The 16,241-nt window shown below is 31.2% G+C and overlaps 1 protein-coding gene across 1 annotated transcript; it reads left to right on the top strand.

Moving 5' to 3' along the window:
- Nucleotides 1-2,416: 2,416 nt before the first annotated feature.
- On the top strand, nucleotides 2,417-15,109 carry LOC111044653 (cytochrome P450 6B1). Its single transcript, XM_022329856.2, has 8 exons — nucleotides 2,417-2,732; nucleotides 3,901-4,255; nucleotides 5,646-5,781; nucleotides 9,390-9,571; nucleotides 10,720-11,054; nucleotides 12,612-12,827; nucleotides 13,731-13,976; nucleotides 14,866-15,109. Exons 2-8 carry the CDS (start codon nucleotides 3,951-3,953, stop codon nucleotides 15,042-15,044), a joined length of 1,599 nt encoding a protein of 532 aa, XP_022185548.2. The 5' UTR covers nucleotides 2,417-2,732; nucleotides 3,901-3,950; the 3' UTR covers nucleotides 15,045-15,109.
- Nucleotides 15,110-16,241: the final 1,132 nt, after the last annotated feature.

Here is a 16,241-nt window from a genome sequence, read left to right as displayed (position 1 = left end):
AATTAGTAGCTTATTATTTCATTTATTTGTTCAATTAAACATGAAGTAGAAAATTTGTTTATTAATGTAACTTTTGAAAGTGTCAATTTAAATTTTTTAAGGTGTTTAAAATTAAAAGTGGAATCTTAGGCTAAATTCACGTGAGTAAAAATTAATTAATCTAATCTATTTTCAGAAAATCAGTAAAATTTGTTCATTATTTTAAAAATTAGGTCTTGTCAAAAAGAAAACATAATTCAGAGTATAGGTTTGGTAGTAATAAGTTTTTTATTGTTTAACATTCTTTTATTTTGTAAACTTGAAAAGTTTTCAATAAACGTAATCAGATGCAATGTATTTTATTTATTGCCAACGCATTGTCAACTTAATGAAAATGGTAAATTTGTTAGTTTAGGATCCAGAGTAGAATGATGAATATTTTTATTAGACAAGAGGCAAAATCCTTCTTGGAAAATAAGAGTATCAAATGATTCTATCTCTGAAGTGGGGTTTCGGTGCGGATACAATAAAAGTACACACACGAAACGCTCCAATCTGAAGAAGAACAAAGGTATTGTTTGTCTCAAAGATACGGGACTCCCATAATGATTATTAAAAGACAATAATTCCGTGATAAATTATTCAAGGGCACAATTGAACAATTCTATCGAAAAAGAATGTACTCAGCCAAGCGATTGAGACGAGTTGCGGCTACTTTCCATGATCAGCTAAGTAGCCTACCATAATAGTTGAATTGAAAATAGTAGAATAAAAATAGTAAGATCCCTTCAAATGGTAGGTACCCTTTTAATAGTTGAATTAGTATGCCTAGCCTTATGGAAGACTATATTTGACAACCCACTCTAACTAAATCTCGCCCAACTCTGGGCTATTTTTTTTTTTCATTCAAATCATTAATTGATAGAGACGTGAGGAGAGCAACACAATAAATGCAGACTAATTTTTTTAACTGGGCAATATAAATCATTGATTAAATTAACTTTTAAAATATGATATTAAATTCATACAAAGCACACAGTATTAATACATAAATATCATGCATAGGTACTATTGGTTTTTTGTGCAATTGCCTGTTTCCTCTTCTTTGTATTCTGTGTTTTTTTTAACATTCAATTAATACATAAGAATATCGTATCTTCTATGATGGGACTTGAACCTTATTTGATAAATAAGAAATCTCGCGGAGTAATATTATAACTATTTTACATAAATCAGATTTGTATTTTGTCACCTGATAGGCCTTATCTTAAATCAAATTAATATAAAAACCTTGGAATATACAGTAGTCTAAGTACGCTTGTCCTTAGTTTTGGTGGTTTAGCATTATTGCAGTGTTGCCACATTGTAGGCTACTGGAGGCTTTCTCTGATAGTGAGGAGGACATAGCAAGAGAGACAAGAAAAGCATCAGAAGAGAGATCAGATTGCTTCAACCTAGTTTTTCGTTCACCTCTGCGTTTTCCGATAGAGTCCAAGGCGAATGGACAGCCAGGCACAGCAGGATAACGAATAGAAAGGATGATGGATGGTGGGAGAACGGTGTGGAGGGGACGGTCTAGTAAGGCATCACTGACTCCTCAACTCAGATAAATACTCAATGACATTCAAAATAATCGTATGTCTTTATCTCTGTGTCAAGTTGAAAATGAATAATTAACAATATTTTTATAGCGTGGGCTGATCCATTTTTTCCTGCAGAGTATGATACACTTCTAAGTAAACTGATTTTGAAAATTCAAAATACGAACTTCCTCGTTTATATTCATGAACGATTTCAACTTTGAAGTTACAAAAATAGTGTAAAGAATATTAGAATACTTGAATCTAGCAGCTAACTTGGAATTTTTGTAGACTATTCACAGAAAATCAAAAAAAACTATAACTGTTTATAATTCATTTTTTTGTAGATTGAAACTACAGAGTAATTTTGTACAATACCGTACTGTTGAGGTGATACGATATTGAGGTGATTCGCAAGTATGATACACACTTTATATAGGCCTATATAATATATTATTTTTTGCTTGAAGGATTGATTCTTATTAAATAATCGGGAAAGGAAAATGCACAGCAACTGTGATTGATAATGGCTTAAAAGCTCAGAAATATCCATACATCTTTACTCAGCTTGATTCTTGAATTATGGTACAGTAGGCACCTACTAAGTACCATAAGAAACGCGCTTTTCATCTAGGCTACATATTTTTTCATGATAAACTTAATTCGTTCCAATTTGAAAGACACAACTATATGATTGTCACTCAACTATTTTAATGACTGACAAACTATGCTGTATCAAAAATATTAATCTCTGTGGTAGTATTTATATTGACTGACAATATAATGTAGGCTAGGCTATATGCTTTTTAATAAGTTTTATTATTTTTGTTGAGTAGCTTAATATATTTACATATATTTTCTCATTGCTTAGATCTGTATCTTAAAGTATACCTACATTATTATTTCATGTTTGGTAATCATGTTGAACTAACATGTAGGTACTAAACATATATGTTGAGGAAACATTATATAAATCACTTCAGACCGCAGTTGTCATTTAATTCATATTCCATGTAGGCCCAACCACTTGAAAGTTTGCTCGATGATAATTGCTTTTATGTGTAAAACATTTCATGATACTTTCAATTTTCTAATCCATTACCTTGTGTATCATCTGTAGATCCGATTAATCGTTCATTTCTTATTTAGAAGTGAGACCTTTCATATCAACAGGTATTCTATTGTCACGCCTGTTCACATAATACGGTTTTATATTCAAATATGTATTGTTTCAGTTGTTTTTTGTATTTATTTGTTCAGTATATTAGGTACTGAAGCAGTGATAGTTAACAGTTGAGCTTAGTTCTTAACTGTAAATTGCAATTTCAACTCTGATTTAATTTAATTTGATATTATAAATTGGTTACAGGAATAGAGAGTTTTATCTCAGTTGCCAAATTGTAAAATTTCTCAGATCACTCGTCAAATAATTTATTTCAGGAACTCATTGAATTGAAAAATTCTAATTGTGAGACTATTTCATTCTACTCAAATAATGGTGTAAATGACTAAATAATCAATTTCTATAAATGAATTTGCATGGAATTCTCGTTACATTTTTCAGGAATCTATTTTTGCCTTTATCATCTGATATTTGTCTAAATTATTGGTTTTTATTGCATGTTTTATAATTATGACTTTGAAAATTACTTATAAACTTGACAGCTCACTTCATATTACTCTAAGTAGCCACCTACCCACTAGACTTGATAGCTTACCTCCTATAACTCTATATGAGTAGCCACCTAGCTTCGGTACCTACAGACTAGTGAATTAATATTCATTTATTTTCTCTGAACAAGTAGACGAGAGTAATATAATTAGTGGCATTTATCATTATTAATCTAAACGCTTCAATATGGTTGAAAAGATTAATTTCAGACACATCTTTCATCATCAATTATCAAATTTCAATCTAAATGAAATGAATATCTCCCTCAAACACTTTTCATTATGTTTGATTTTTTTTATTGATATTGTTCAGAGAGACTTTTTGCAAACATTTTTCATTTCTTTTAATATTTGTTGTAACATATAGAATTCTCAATTCTATATTTTTTCATGGTTCAAGAGAGCAATTTTGGGATGTTATCATTTCGTGCCATATTGTGTACATTGTGATGTATCATTATTTATGTTTAATTTTATTGATATTGTTCAGAAAGACTTTTTGTAAAGATTTTTTTTATTACTTTTAATATTTGTTATAACATATTGCATTCTCAATTCTTCATTTTTTTGCTCTCATATGTATTTAAAAATAAATAAAATATAAATATTTTTGTAGATTTTTCAGTTTTCATATTAATTTTAAAAATAATTTGTTTCATGTTTCTAACAGGTCTTATACCACTATATCTTTAACTACTTGAAGTTATTTTAAATTCAACAATGGTGATCATCACGTTTGTATTATGTGCAACTATTTGCTGCATATGCAAGTATTTGTATGACCAACTGCGCTACTGGCACAACAGAGGCTTTCCCTGTGTATCAACCAAGTTCAACCTCCGACAGATGAAATGCTTCCTGCTACGCAACAAACCTCAGGAAATTCTGCTGAAAGAAACTTATGATGAACTTGAAGGCCATAAGTTCGGAGGATATGTGTCATTGTTCACACCTTACCTATTACTGCGTGATCCTGAAATTATTAATAATGTCCTGGTACGAGATTTTGGCTACTTCGAAGATAGGTAAGTGATAAAGTGAATATTTTCAAACCTAATAAAATCCAATAAACAAAATAATAAACTGATAAATATGGGAACTATTTATTCTGCGGACTTATTTTGATTCTGACTGTAAAATCTTAAATTATGTAATGTCAATTAATGTTCTGATATAAAATGTTATGAATGTTTCCAAAAAATCATGAAAAAAGTGTGTTTGGGACATTTTCTAATAGATGGAATGAAACAAAAAATAGATTGTCAGATAATTATATTTTAGTTTGTTCTAATGCCAGAACAGTCATCACAATATTTATTCTAATCTCATTATTCTAATCCATGAACTAATTTAGACTTCTAAAGCTCTGTCTCTCTTTCTGTGTGACGAAATAACCCAAAAACCAATAACTAGTACGGTAAGTGAAAATAATTATTTCAAAAGTGTATGCCACAATTGTTTGGATTATAAAAGAATATAGAGTATATAGATTATAAACAGTTCAGAGTACCGTATTTCTTTACAATGTTTAAGGGTGTGTGTTATTAGTGCTGCATACTTTTAAATTTATTTATTCGCTCTATTTCATGCATTTCAGTTACGATTACTTGACATGAGTTTTTAATAAGTTTTAAAGTAAGCTGTCTTTTTCCATGTGCTAAGATTCTGATCAAATAGTTATATATTTCATAATGACTGTGATAGAAAATATTTTGATCATCATACTTAATGGGAATAATATTATTTTGACACAAATGAGATAATTCTATAACAATTCATTTCTCTCAAGCTACTGTGAACACTAACATGAAGATGAACTATACAGGATAAGATGGACTGCTTTCATGTCAATTTCTTGATTCAAAACGAACTTCAATGTAGGCTATATTCACTTACGTTTTACATTTTCTTATTTAACTAATTTACCGACAAAGCATTCATTCTTTAATTCATTTGAAAAATTTTAACAGTTTAAAAATATTTCAAATTAAAAGAGAGAATAACTTTTATTGCTTGAAGAAAGTTTTTCAAGTACAATTTTTTATATTATTCTAGCAGGTAACCCTTGCTCCGCAAGGGTTTCATTAGAAACTTGACAATCTGAAAACTCGACCTACTGAAATCTTGGAGAATTGAAATAGGCTTATAACCATGCTCGGTGAATTAAAAATATATGCAAAATTTCAAGTTGATCAGTTCAGTAGTTCAGACGTGATCGATGATGTGTCATTCGTGATTTTCCTACCCTGTACGTCTATAAGCCAATTCTTTCCTTTATTATATTATAGAAGATACGGTAATAGATTATACGGTAACACATTTTCTTACAGAATTGCACTGTTTGGATGACGAGGAGATTTGTTCGCCAGCAGTGAGTTCATAATTGATCTCGTTTGATTGATTCCCCTTTTGCAGGTTCCTTGATATAGAGGACAAAAATGATACATTTTTTGAGAATGTGTTTGCAATGAGAGGCCAGCATTGGCGGTATGTGAGGCACAAGCTCACGCCTCTTTTCTCATCCAACAAAGTGAGGCTGATGGTAGATCAGGTATGCTAATTGATTGTTTTGCTGTAAAACTTTGATTATATAGCAATATTTCAATAATGTTTTCCTGATTGTATTGCTGATGAATATTATAATAAATTCTTTGTAATGACATTCACCAAGAGTAGGATGTATGATAATAGTTCAAGTAGAAGAAATGAATGATAATGAATACTGAATAATGGATAATAGATCATTCAGTCAATAGACAAATGAATAATGAAAACTTCCCGTTTGAACAGAGTATTGTCAGCTTTGAAGTTGCTTCAACAGCTCTTGAATTATTTGATCATTTTGTTGTTTAATACTTGGTCTATTAAATAATAAAAATGAATGATGAAACTGATGTTTTCAATTTTGATCTCAATGTTTAATTACCAAAAAAACATTTTGTATCGAATATTCAATTTCACAAATCAGATTACCACTACAGTCCAGTCAAATGGTCGTTTTTCAGGAAACAGCCTCGAAAGAATTTTTCTCGACGTTTCTATAGGCCTATGTATTTTGGGGCGCTGAATTGGAATCTAAAATTTTCTGACACGCCAGAGGGCGACTTCACCTCCAAAAACCCTAAAAATTTCGGACTTTTTTATGTTTTTCCATTTAAGCTCGAAAACCTTGAGTTTTTCGAGAATAAGCATTCTCTACAAAATTAAAGATAATAGAATTCCCATAGGATTAGTGTCTGCTCACATTGAATAGGCTTACATAAAAAAATACATAGAAAGTATAATATATATGCATTTAGAATGATGAGCGATGTACTGGATTAGATTAGATTTCTTTATTTATGTAGGTTACAATATTTACTGGCTTATACACTAATTTACATTAAATGACGATAATGCTAGTTATTCAACGAATTTCACCAAGTAGGTTAAATAATTAATCAATGAGAATAAAGATTGAATGCAATTAGAATAACGATAGTATAATAATGTGATGTAATTTCATAAATCGGCGGTGTTTCCACAAATAATTGTCGATTCTCTAAGATGGATATAAAATATCCTTCCCATTAACACACGACCGGGTAGTGATGAATTCGAGCTGTTGGGAATTATAACTTGAAGTAATGTTCAAATAAGAAACTACACTTAATAAGTTAAACACTAGTTGATTTGAATCTTAGAATTATGGGATGAATGAATGAATGAAATTAGAGTGAGTAATAGTGAATACAATATTGCATTGATAATTAAAATTAGATAAATGGAACAAGCGTTATACGGTGGGATTTAAATTAAAATTTTAGAAATTGATTGAGTAATATTGACAATATACAATACTAAAGAACAGAAAATCTTGAGATGGGAAGATGAATATCTCTCTGGATAAGAGAGATAAGAATGGCATACTTTGCATATGTCCAGTCCCTTTTGGAGTTTGGTATAGTCGCATGAGGTGGTGCTTGAAAGACGGTACTTCAGCCACTCTTTATTGTCCAGAAAGCCAATCTTAAAGTACCTAGCTCTGAAAAAAGTCCTCGTTTCTCAACTAACATTCTCTTTGAGGAGAGTGCGGTTCTGACTGTAAGACAGCTCTTCATTAAAAACATTTTAATACATTTATTTTCAAACATGAACATTCTTGGGCCCATTACACATATGCATCAAACGCGGTATGCTATAAACACTGGTATTACATCCATACCACTACAGAGATCTCTTACACAAACCAATTCCTTCTATATTTCACATGCTCTGTATCGTAACTTGGCTCGTCACTTCCCTCATCAGTTAGTATTTCATGACGTCTCTAAATAATTATTTAAATTGAGTATTTCATGACGTCTATACTAATATAATAATATAAATTTAATCTAAAAATAATAATATAAATCTAAATCAAAGAAATTTTTAATGCAGCTGGAAGTGGACAATGCCGAAAACATCATCACAACAAATTATAGGTAATACCCACCTTGATCGATAAATTCGCTGGTGGTGACAACCTGTCTACTGTTCTTGAAATCCAAAATGAAATGAAATCTGTATGCACCATTACACTAATTAATATTTTTATTGAGCTATCCAATAATTCACTAAATGTACGTAATAAATTATATTCAATAAGATTCTGAATGCATCAAAATTAGTGTTTCCTTTCTCTCTGTAAGGCCCGCCGCAAAGTAGACCCACGCTAATCCACGAAAAGCAACCCACGCCGTGGAATGTTTTGTAAACCATTGCTATAGAATTATTCATAATCAATTAGCTGACAAGTAGATTATTTCAAGTGTATAACACAGATGTCTGGAGAAGCTTAGCAATGGTTTACAAAACATCCCACGGAAATATGCAAATATGGTTTGCGAACAGGCATTTTTCTCCCATGCAGACCATTTTCTAAAGATTTTTTGGCCTAGTATATTCATGAGGTTGTTTTTATTTTTTGTTGTTGTTTTATATATTGAAAATGAGTACATAAGATTTTCACTTTGTAAATTGCATTTTTTTAAATAAATAAATATATTTGTCTGTCTGTCTGAATAAATATTTATATAGCCTACAGGTGATTATTATATATAGATGATTAGGCCAGCAACTTAATTGCTAATGTCTTTGTGTTGAAGAACACTGTCCACCCCCCTGTTGGAGACACCTGATTCTACCTGCGAAGAGCCATCCTCTCTTACGTCAGTCAGTAGGCCTACCCTTTAGTCCCAAAGTTCCTAGCACCTCCTAAGATTGATGATTGATAGTCACGCTCTATAGGCATTCATCCATAAATTTATATATTTGAAGAAGCAACCAAGCAAATAATAGTTTATATTTGTATATCTAGAGTAAAAAGTGCAGTTTTTCTCTCTGAGGGAAAAGTTTGAAGCCCGAGGCGAAGCCGAGGGCAACAATCTTCCTGAGGGAGAAAAAACATTTTTCCTCCACCTACATTTTTATAAAAACTACAAATAAAATAATTTTTAAAAATGTACGTGACCAAACAATGTGTTACAACATAATCTGAAAAGTAAACGGAAAAAGCTAGCTTTGCAATCACAGGCTGGCGCTATCCGTCGGCAAAAGTTGTAACAACAATGGCCGCCACAACTACAGCTATGATGAAGTTCCCGTTTCAAATTTGATTAGTTAATGAGGAATATTCGTTGGCTGGTATTTTGAATAACATGGAATAAATAAATTATACATTATTTTAGTATATTGATGTGAAGTTTGTAATAATTTTAGCATACAAACATAAATTTCATATATTGATCAAATGTCTGGTTGAGGTATTGAATTTAGTTTGTTTAATGAATACTCTATATGCTTCCTCATCTGAGCTTAGACCTTCTAACCTATTTCAAATGTACGTTTTTAGAGATGCTTCCCACGTTTTTAGAGATATAGAGATGCTTCCCATGTTATTTAAAATGGAGTTACTTTTACGCACTAGGGAGTTTTCCTGTTTTTTCCTCCCGAGAGCGAAAAACTTTAGAATTATGTTCCAGGGAGTAAAGTAAGCACTTTAGACAGTAGGTGGAGGAAAAATTCATTCTTATTCAGTCAATTGAAGTGTCAATATCTTCAACATTTTTGAATTTTGTTTTATAAATAATCCAGATTTCCGTGTTATTAATATTCACACCAAATTGATTGCAATTGCAGGTAGTGAATTGTTGTAATTACGCGATTGGCCGCGTGGAGCGTGACAGTGGGAGCCCGACAGACGTGGAGAACCTGATGGCCAGCTATTGCTTCAGCGTGGTTGGTTCTACCGTCTTCGGCCTTGACTTTGATTCCGGTGAGGGAGGCGATGCCAAAAAAATATTCCTCCAAATGATTGACAGGTCAATTATGCTGATATTTACATAGGTAGTTTAAGTAATTGTACAGGCTTAAATCATTAGTATATAACCATAGTATAGTTTATGTATAACTATCATTGACATTGTTTATCTATCCTTTTAATGTAGGTAGGCTACTATGAAATTATTACACTTATATTAGAAGGCACATGCTAACAGGTTTTTGCTCAAAACTTTTCAAATTTATAGTACAGTCAAAATGAATATCTAAGTTAGTTACTATCACTTATTATAATACTTTTTCCATTATTCAAGAGTGTTACAGTACAGTACTAGCAGATTTATCAACTTACTCAATAATTACTCACTTAATCATCAAAAGAGCTTCAATATGTTGGTCAAAATACATTATCACGTTTTGTGATTGGAATGTTTAGGCCTATGTTATTAATGACAGGAATTCAAGATTTCAGTTTGAAATCATATTATTATAGAAATTAATGTTTTGGTAAACTAGATCATAAAATAAGGCTGAGTCTGTTGCTCTCCCAGTCATTGCTATATGTTTTTTAATTGTATTGATAAATGAAATAAACGAAATGATTATTTGATAATTCCTCTAGACGGTTCATTAAGGATTGAAACAGTTTTGGGCATTTATGTCTGCTGTTTTTACCGAATTGTCTTACCTAATTTTTGTCAAATAGATGAATGAATGAATTATTGAATTTCATTCGATTTGATAGTTGCCTGTTTATTATTCAGTACATATTTTTCATTATATGAAAGAAATGGGGAATATTATTTACTAGAACTATAAGTATTTCATAATAGCAGAAACTTATTATCATATAGTATCAATCTATACGAATTCAAAATTGGTACCTATAGTAAATTTATTCAAATTTGGAATTTCAAAATTGATGATTTGGTGTAAAAATTGATATGGACATACAATAACATAAATATATTTGGACTATTTGAGACGAAATTGAAAAAATAGATGTTTTGGGCAGTAGCATGTTTTTCTTTTCTGGAAGTTATATTTGTTCACTTCATAGTTGAATTAAACAACATTATGTTGTAATTTGTTCCAATATTATTACTAGATTTATTGATTTATTTAAGAGGATTATAAAAACTTTTCAAGGTTGATTCTGATTAACAGGAATAGTACTACTTGTTCACAGCTTCTTCAAACCGAAATTCCTTATACTAATGACCTATGTGCTGAGGATGGGCTTCCCAAGGCTTCAATGCTACTTGAGAAAGTTTCTGCGACTGGAACTCGGCACACCTGAGACGTGCATGCGAATTCTGGCCGACTCGATCAAGATGCGAGAGCGCACCGGTTATCGGCGAAATGACTTTCTGCAGCTGATGATTGATCTCAAACATGAGGAGGAAACAAATGAGAGTCATCCAGGTGTGTCTAAGAGGAAAATCAGCGAGGAGGACAAGGCCTATTCATCCAAGGAGATATTCGGAGGTGCTGATCCTCCTGCACAGAATTTCCCTGAAAAAAGTAATTTGTTTTTCTATTGATTCAAAAAATTGCAAATTATTTTCATTTGTCATCAATAGAAAGCATTCTATTTATTTGATTGGAAGGGTAGATATATCAGTGATTATTGGAATGTTTCTAAATTCTATCATTCAATGATTCCAAAATTATAAAAAAATATATTGAGGCAATTTAAAAAACAGCAAGTGTACAATAAATTATATATTTTAGGTTTTGAAGTTCTATTAAATTATTGAAATCTGAAATAAGGTTTCATAGTTCTATTGAATTATTTGAAAAAACTGGAATATGAACATTCTATCGGTTACCTAATGAAGCATCCTTATTATCGAAAATGTCTTCATATTATAGTATCCATTTCTAATTATAGTCAGTGTAAAATAAGTTGAGACTTGACCCTCCCTCCGAAGAAATGACAAGGTTGCAAATTCCTGTAAAATTGCAACTTTCTCAAATTCCCAATTCAAAGTCAGAATTGGATGTAGAATATCATCCCCGATATCCTGGTATTTCTAAAAGAGTTTCAGGGTAGAAGGATCAAAAGCATCCAAATTTAACTTTTATGATAAAATTGAAAACATCGCGAAAATCACTTCTCTCAGAACCATGGGGCGTCGTAGTTCGTAATAATTTTATATCAAATTAACGGGAAGAATGTCTCCTTTCTATTGGTGTCTGGATAATTTTTATCCGACCTATAGTTATTTTTAATTAATTATTATGTTCGTCAGTGTCGAGACATTTCGAGCAGAAAACATCAAATTTTCGACATGCTAGAAACTTTTTTGTTTAAAAATATAAGTAGGTGGTGAAAGCTTTCTCAGAAATAATTGAAATTATTTTTCCAATTATCAAATATACTCGGAAGAACGTATTTTGGTCTCTCACGAGTTTCAAAGTCAAGGATAGCGGCTGAATGGTGTGCCACCATTATGCTATCAATAGCTTGGATCTACAAAAACAAAATACAGAACGATTGAAAAATTTAGCAGTTGCAAGCCACATGATTGTAAAGGGTGAAAATGACAACCTAGCCTCGAATAATCTAAGCACTGTTTCATTACAGCCTTTCTAGAGGCAATCATCTGCTTGCGTTTGAAATAATTCAGTCAAAAAGTTGTAAAATTCCAGCCTTTAGCATACAATTTGGTACACAATGCATATCATGCAGCCGCTCTCCTAACTTAAAAATTCCTTGTAGACCAAAATACGATCTTCCTACTACTTTTGAGAATTGAGTCGGTGTTAAGATAGGACTTCATTTATTCAAATCAGTAATATCGTATACATTAATTTTTACCTATTCTCATGAGATTTCTCTATCTCATTCCCGAAGCAGTGTGTCCACTTTTCTGCTCAATTTTGAATTTATCTTCGTAAGTCTTTTAACTCAGAGAATCTTTATTTTTCAGAACTTTCCATAAATTTGATTTGGCTGGTTTAGTGGTTTTTGTAATTATCAATTATCAGTGTGTAATCCAATGCATAAAAAAGTTTATCTATTAAGAAAACCTTCAATCTATATTTGCCGAATAATAATAAATTTGCATTTTTCAGTTTTCACGGACGTCAGCATTTTTGCAAACTCTTTCCTTTTCCTTTCAATTGGAACAAATTCGACATCTTGTGTGTTGAGTTTCATGTTGTATGAAATTTCCATTAACACTGACATACAAGACAGGCTGCGAAAGGAGATTGACTCAGTGCTGGCCGGAGAGAATATCACTTTCGAATGTTTGAAGCAGTTGACCTATATGGACAAAGTTATTGCAGGTGAAATACTCTTGTATTAATAATATTCTATCAAGTTATTCTTCATTGGAGTACCATCTCCTTTGAGGTTAGGCCTTCAGTAAAATTACTGAACCTTTATGTTTGGTGCAATTGAAATCAGCTTTTTAATAATCTAAAAATCAATAATTCAAATTCTATTACAGTATTATATATTAATACTGAGATTTTGTAAAATTTTTAGACACCCCTTTTTGTAAAAATATGTAGCCTATATAGCGTTTTCGATAAGTCACTGTTATATTACACCACCTATCTTTTCTGTATGTCTATGCTGTTATGCAACCCTGTGGCTGTTCATCTGATTGAATGAGTCATTAGATGCAATCAATTTTATGCTGAAAATGCGTATAAGGAAAATAGTCAATTCTTGAAACAATGCAATGAATTGACGTATTACATGTGTCATGTTGAGCTTGATAAAAGCATAAGCTGATAATAGATGCTCCAGACCATTTGAAAAATGATTTTTATAGTTCTGTAACTACTGTTCTTTTATAATATTTTCGTATTATTTTATTGTAACTGAATATTATTCTCATTGCTTAAAGCATTAGCTATCAATATTTTAATGAAAAATATAATAAATTTATTTCTTAAGATCATGTTATTTTTCTATTGATTGCTACAAAACAGATCTTTAACAATCTACTAACCATTGCCATACTCTTCCCAATAAAATTTCTATCCATCTCATGTCTCTGATATATTTCATCAATCTGTAGTTTTCCTTTTCTGATTATTAATGGCAACCACACCATTCACTATTAGGCTACCATTTCCAAGGAATTTAATCTAATTTACAAAATAAATATTTATAATAAATAATTTATTGGATAACTACATTCATATCGTTTAATAATTTCAAAAGAAATATTTTCACAGAGGCGATGCGACTACATATACCTACTGGAACTTTGGTGCGCAATTGTAAGCACGACTACAAAATTCCTGGCACCGATAAAATTGTGAAAAGAGGAGAAACGGTTGTGGTGATGACCAGCGCTATGCATCATGATGAACAATACTTCCAAAATCCGGAGAAATTTGACCCTGAAAGATTTTCGGATATAAGAGGCATTTCAAAAGGAGTGTACTTACCTTTCGGTTGTGGTCCAAGAATGTGTTTTGGTAATTATTGACTTTTTCCAAGTAACATAGTTAATGATATTAACATAGTTTAACTTCACCAGAAGAAAGTTTCAATAGCAACAATCAAACCCTGTAGTCATCCTGCCAATTGTCAGACTACAGTACTCAAACTAATATCTGAACTAATAGCATCAACTTACTTTGCATGTAAATCTTCTGAAAACATTCTGATAGATTATCTTCAACTGTCTAAATAGATCAACGTGAATAATAAAGCAGGCCTACCTAGATATGATTTTTGTTTATTTAATTGATTTTCGTTTGGAATCGAATCTAATATCTAATCCTATTCTTCCTCATCTAAAAGGAAGGTGAAAGTCACCATAATTTCCAAATTTAAACCACTCATTACTTACTATTCCTATATATATTTTCAATAATCATGTCATTGTATTAATAGTATACATTTCACTCATAGATAGATAGATGGATTAATGCCTTTTTATTTGCACTTTACAACATTAAAAGTGATGTGTGCAAAGTTGAGGCAATAAAAGAGCTCCTCTTCCACTCAACCCACACATCATAGAGACTCATAACTTGAATAGTGACATGTTTCACTGGTACAGACTTGTACAAATGAAAAACTAAAGTCAATCATTTTTCTAGTTTCAATTATGAATTATTATAAGCCTAATTTAGTTGAAAGAATATGTGTCATAGACTTACAAAATAATACACACAACGTTTTCTAGCCCTATTTTCTCATTTTGTTCTAACATATCCTAGATCATTAATAAATTTGAAATCCTGGAATAAAATTCTTTGATTATGTATGTGAATTATAGGCCTAATCACTTTTTTCAGTTACAAAAATATTATTAAAGATGAATAACATTCAAATAATCAAGTTTCCTACTAATTCCAGCAATCCCATTCGTGATGATGCAGATAAAAATTACCATTTGCAAAATTTTGTCGACCTACAAATTGAAATTGAACAGCAGAACACGACAGCCGCTGAAGATTTCAACACGAGACCTGATGACTCATTCTGAAGGCGGAATTTGGATAGATTTTCAACGCAGAGATTCAGATTTAATATAGGATAGTTACTTGTTCACTATATACTAAACTTATGTGCATTACAGTACAATAAAATTTATCATATCGTATTCTATGAATAGTTTCAATCATTAAAACCTGCCCTAACCTATTTTAAGCCCATCACATCCTAAATAGTATATAGATACTATACTATCATTGCATCATAATATCACTATTATATTTACATATAAGTTGAGTTGATTCTATGGATTGGAAACGCCTCAAGCAAGTATGGGAAACGCATCCGTACATAGTGTACTGAATGATAATGTTGGACTATATATCACCGCAGTTGGCTCAATTATTTCACATAATATTGAAATAAGTCTATATCCGCGTATATTTTGAAAATATGCTAGGCGATTTCCTATGACTTTTTATGCTCCATTTATTCGAATATAGAACTGTATTTAGGCGCTCTGGCTCCTACCCAATAGCACATTTGAGTTGAATAGCCGTTTACGGTATCATTGTAATGTAGCGAACAGTATACTGTATATAGTAGTTTCAAAATGATTTAATATTGCAGTATCGGCATAATATAAGAGGCAAAGAGGGTCTTTAATAATAGGCCAAGATATATACATATATTATTCATCATATAAGATACGGCTGTGGCCTAGAACTCAACAACATTTCTAGATTCATTGATATAAAAATGTCCTTAATTCCAGTTCCAGTATAATGTCTTGCTCTTCTACCAAAATCTATTCTAATCAAATGCTTCTTCAATATCCATTTTCCCGAGCAAGTTTATCGAATTAATAATAATTAATTATAACTATATCATCATTGATTTTTTTATAATTTGTGGTTGCCATAGCAAAATTGTAACGTGCTATAAATTTTCGGCTCTAAATTTATTGTCTGAATTTGGCTTAGTGGTTTTGTGTTTTGTTTCGGTTTTGTATTATGTTCGGAGTTTTTAACATCAAAATAAACTCTATTTCGAAGTGAAAAGTGTAAATTTAAAGTATTGTGTACACTATATAATCTTAGTGTCCGGTTTCCCATTACGGAACTTTGACTATATACGGCGAGGTGGAACTACCCTTGGGTCTCCCCACCATTCAAAGCCATATGCTAATAATAATAATAATAATAATAATAATAATAATAATAATAGATTTTTTTGTCATTTCCATCAACGAGAAAATTAAACGCATAAAATTGAATTAAAAGGAAAAACTCTTTAGC

The sequence above is a fragment of the Nilaparvata lugens genome, chromosome 10 (assembly GCF_014356525.2).
Source record: "Nilaparvata lugens isolate BPH chromosome 10, ASM1435652v1, whole genome shotgun sequence".
NCBI classification, from domain to species: domain Eukaryota; kingdom Metazoa; phylum Arthropoda; class Insecta; order Hemiptera; family Delphacidae; genus Nilaparvata; species Nilaparvata lugens.
Note: the sequence above shows the minus strand (reverse complement) of the source record. Positions and strands in the feature narration are given on the sequence as shown.

Bases quoted from the DNA above. Each gene is read 5' to 3' on its own strand.
- LOC111044653 (XM_022329856.2), top strand. From the start codon at position 3,951: ATGGTGATCATCACGTTTGTATTATGTGCAACTATTTGCTGCATATGC. The intron at 9,572-10,719 runs GTCAATTATGCT...ACTTGTTCACAG, and splicing joins TTCCTCCAAATGATTGACAG to CTTCTTCAAACCGAAATTCC. The intron at 12,828-13,730 runs GTGAAATACTCT...ATATTTTCACAG, and splicing joins TATGGACAAAGTTATTGCAG to AGGCGATGCGACTACATATA.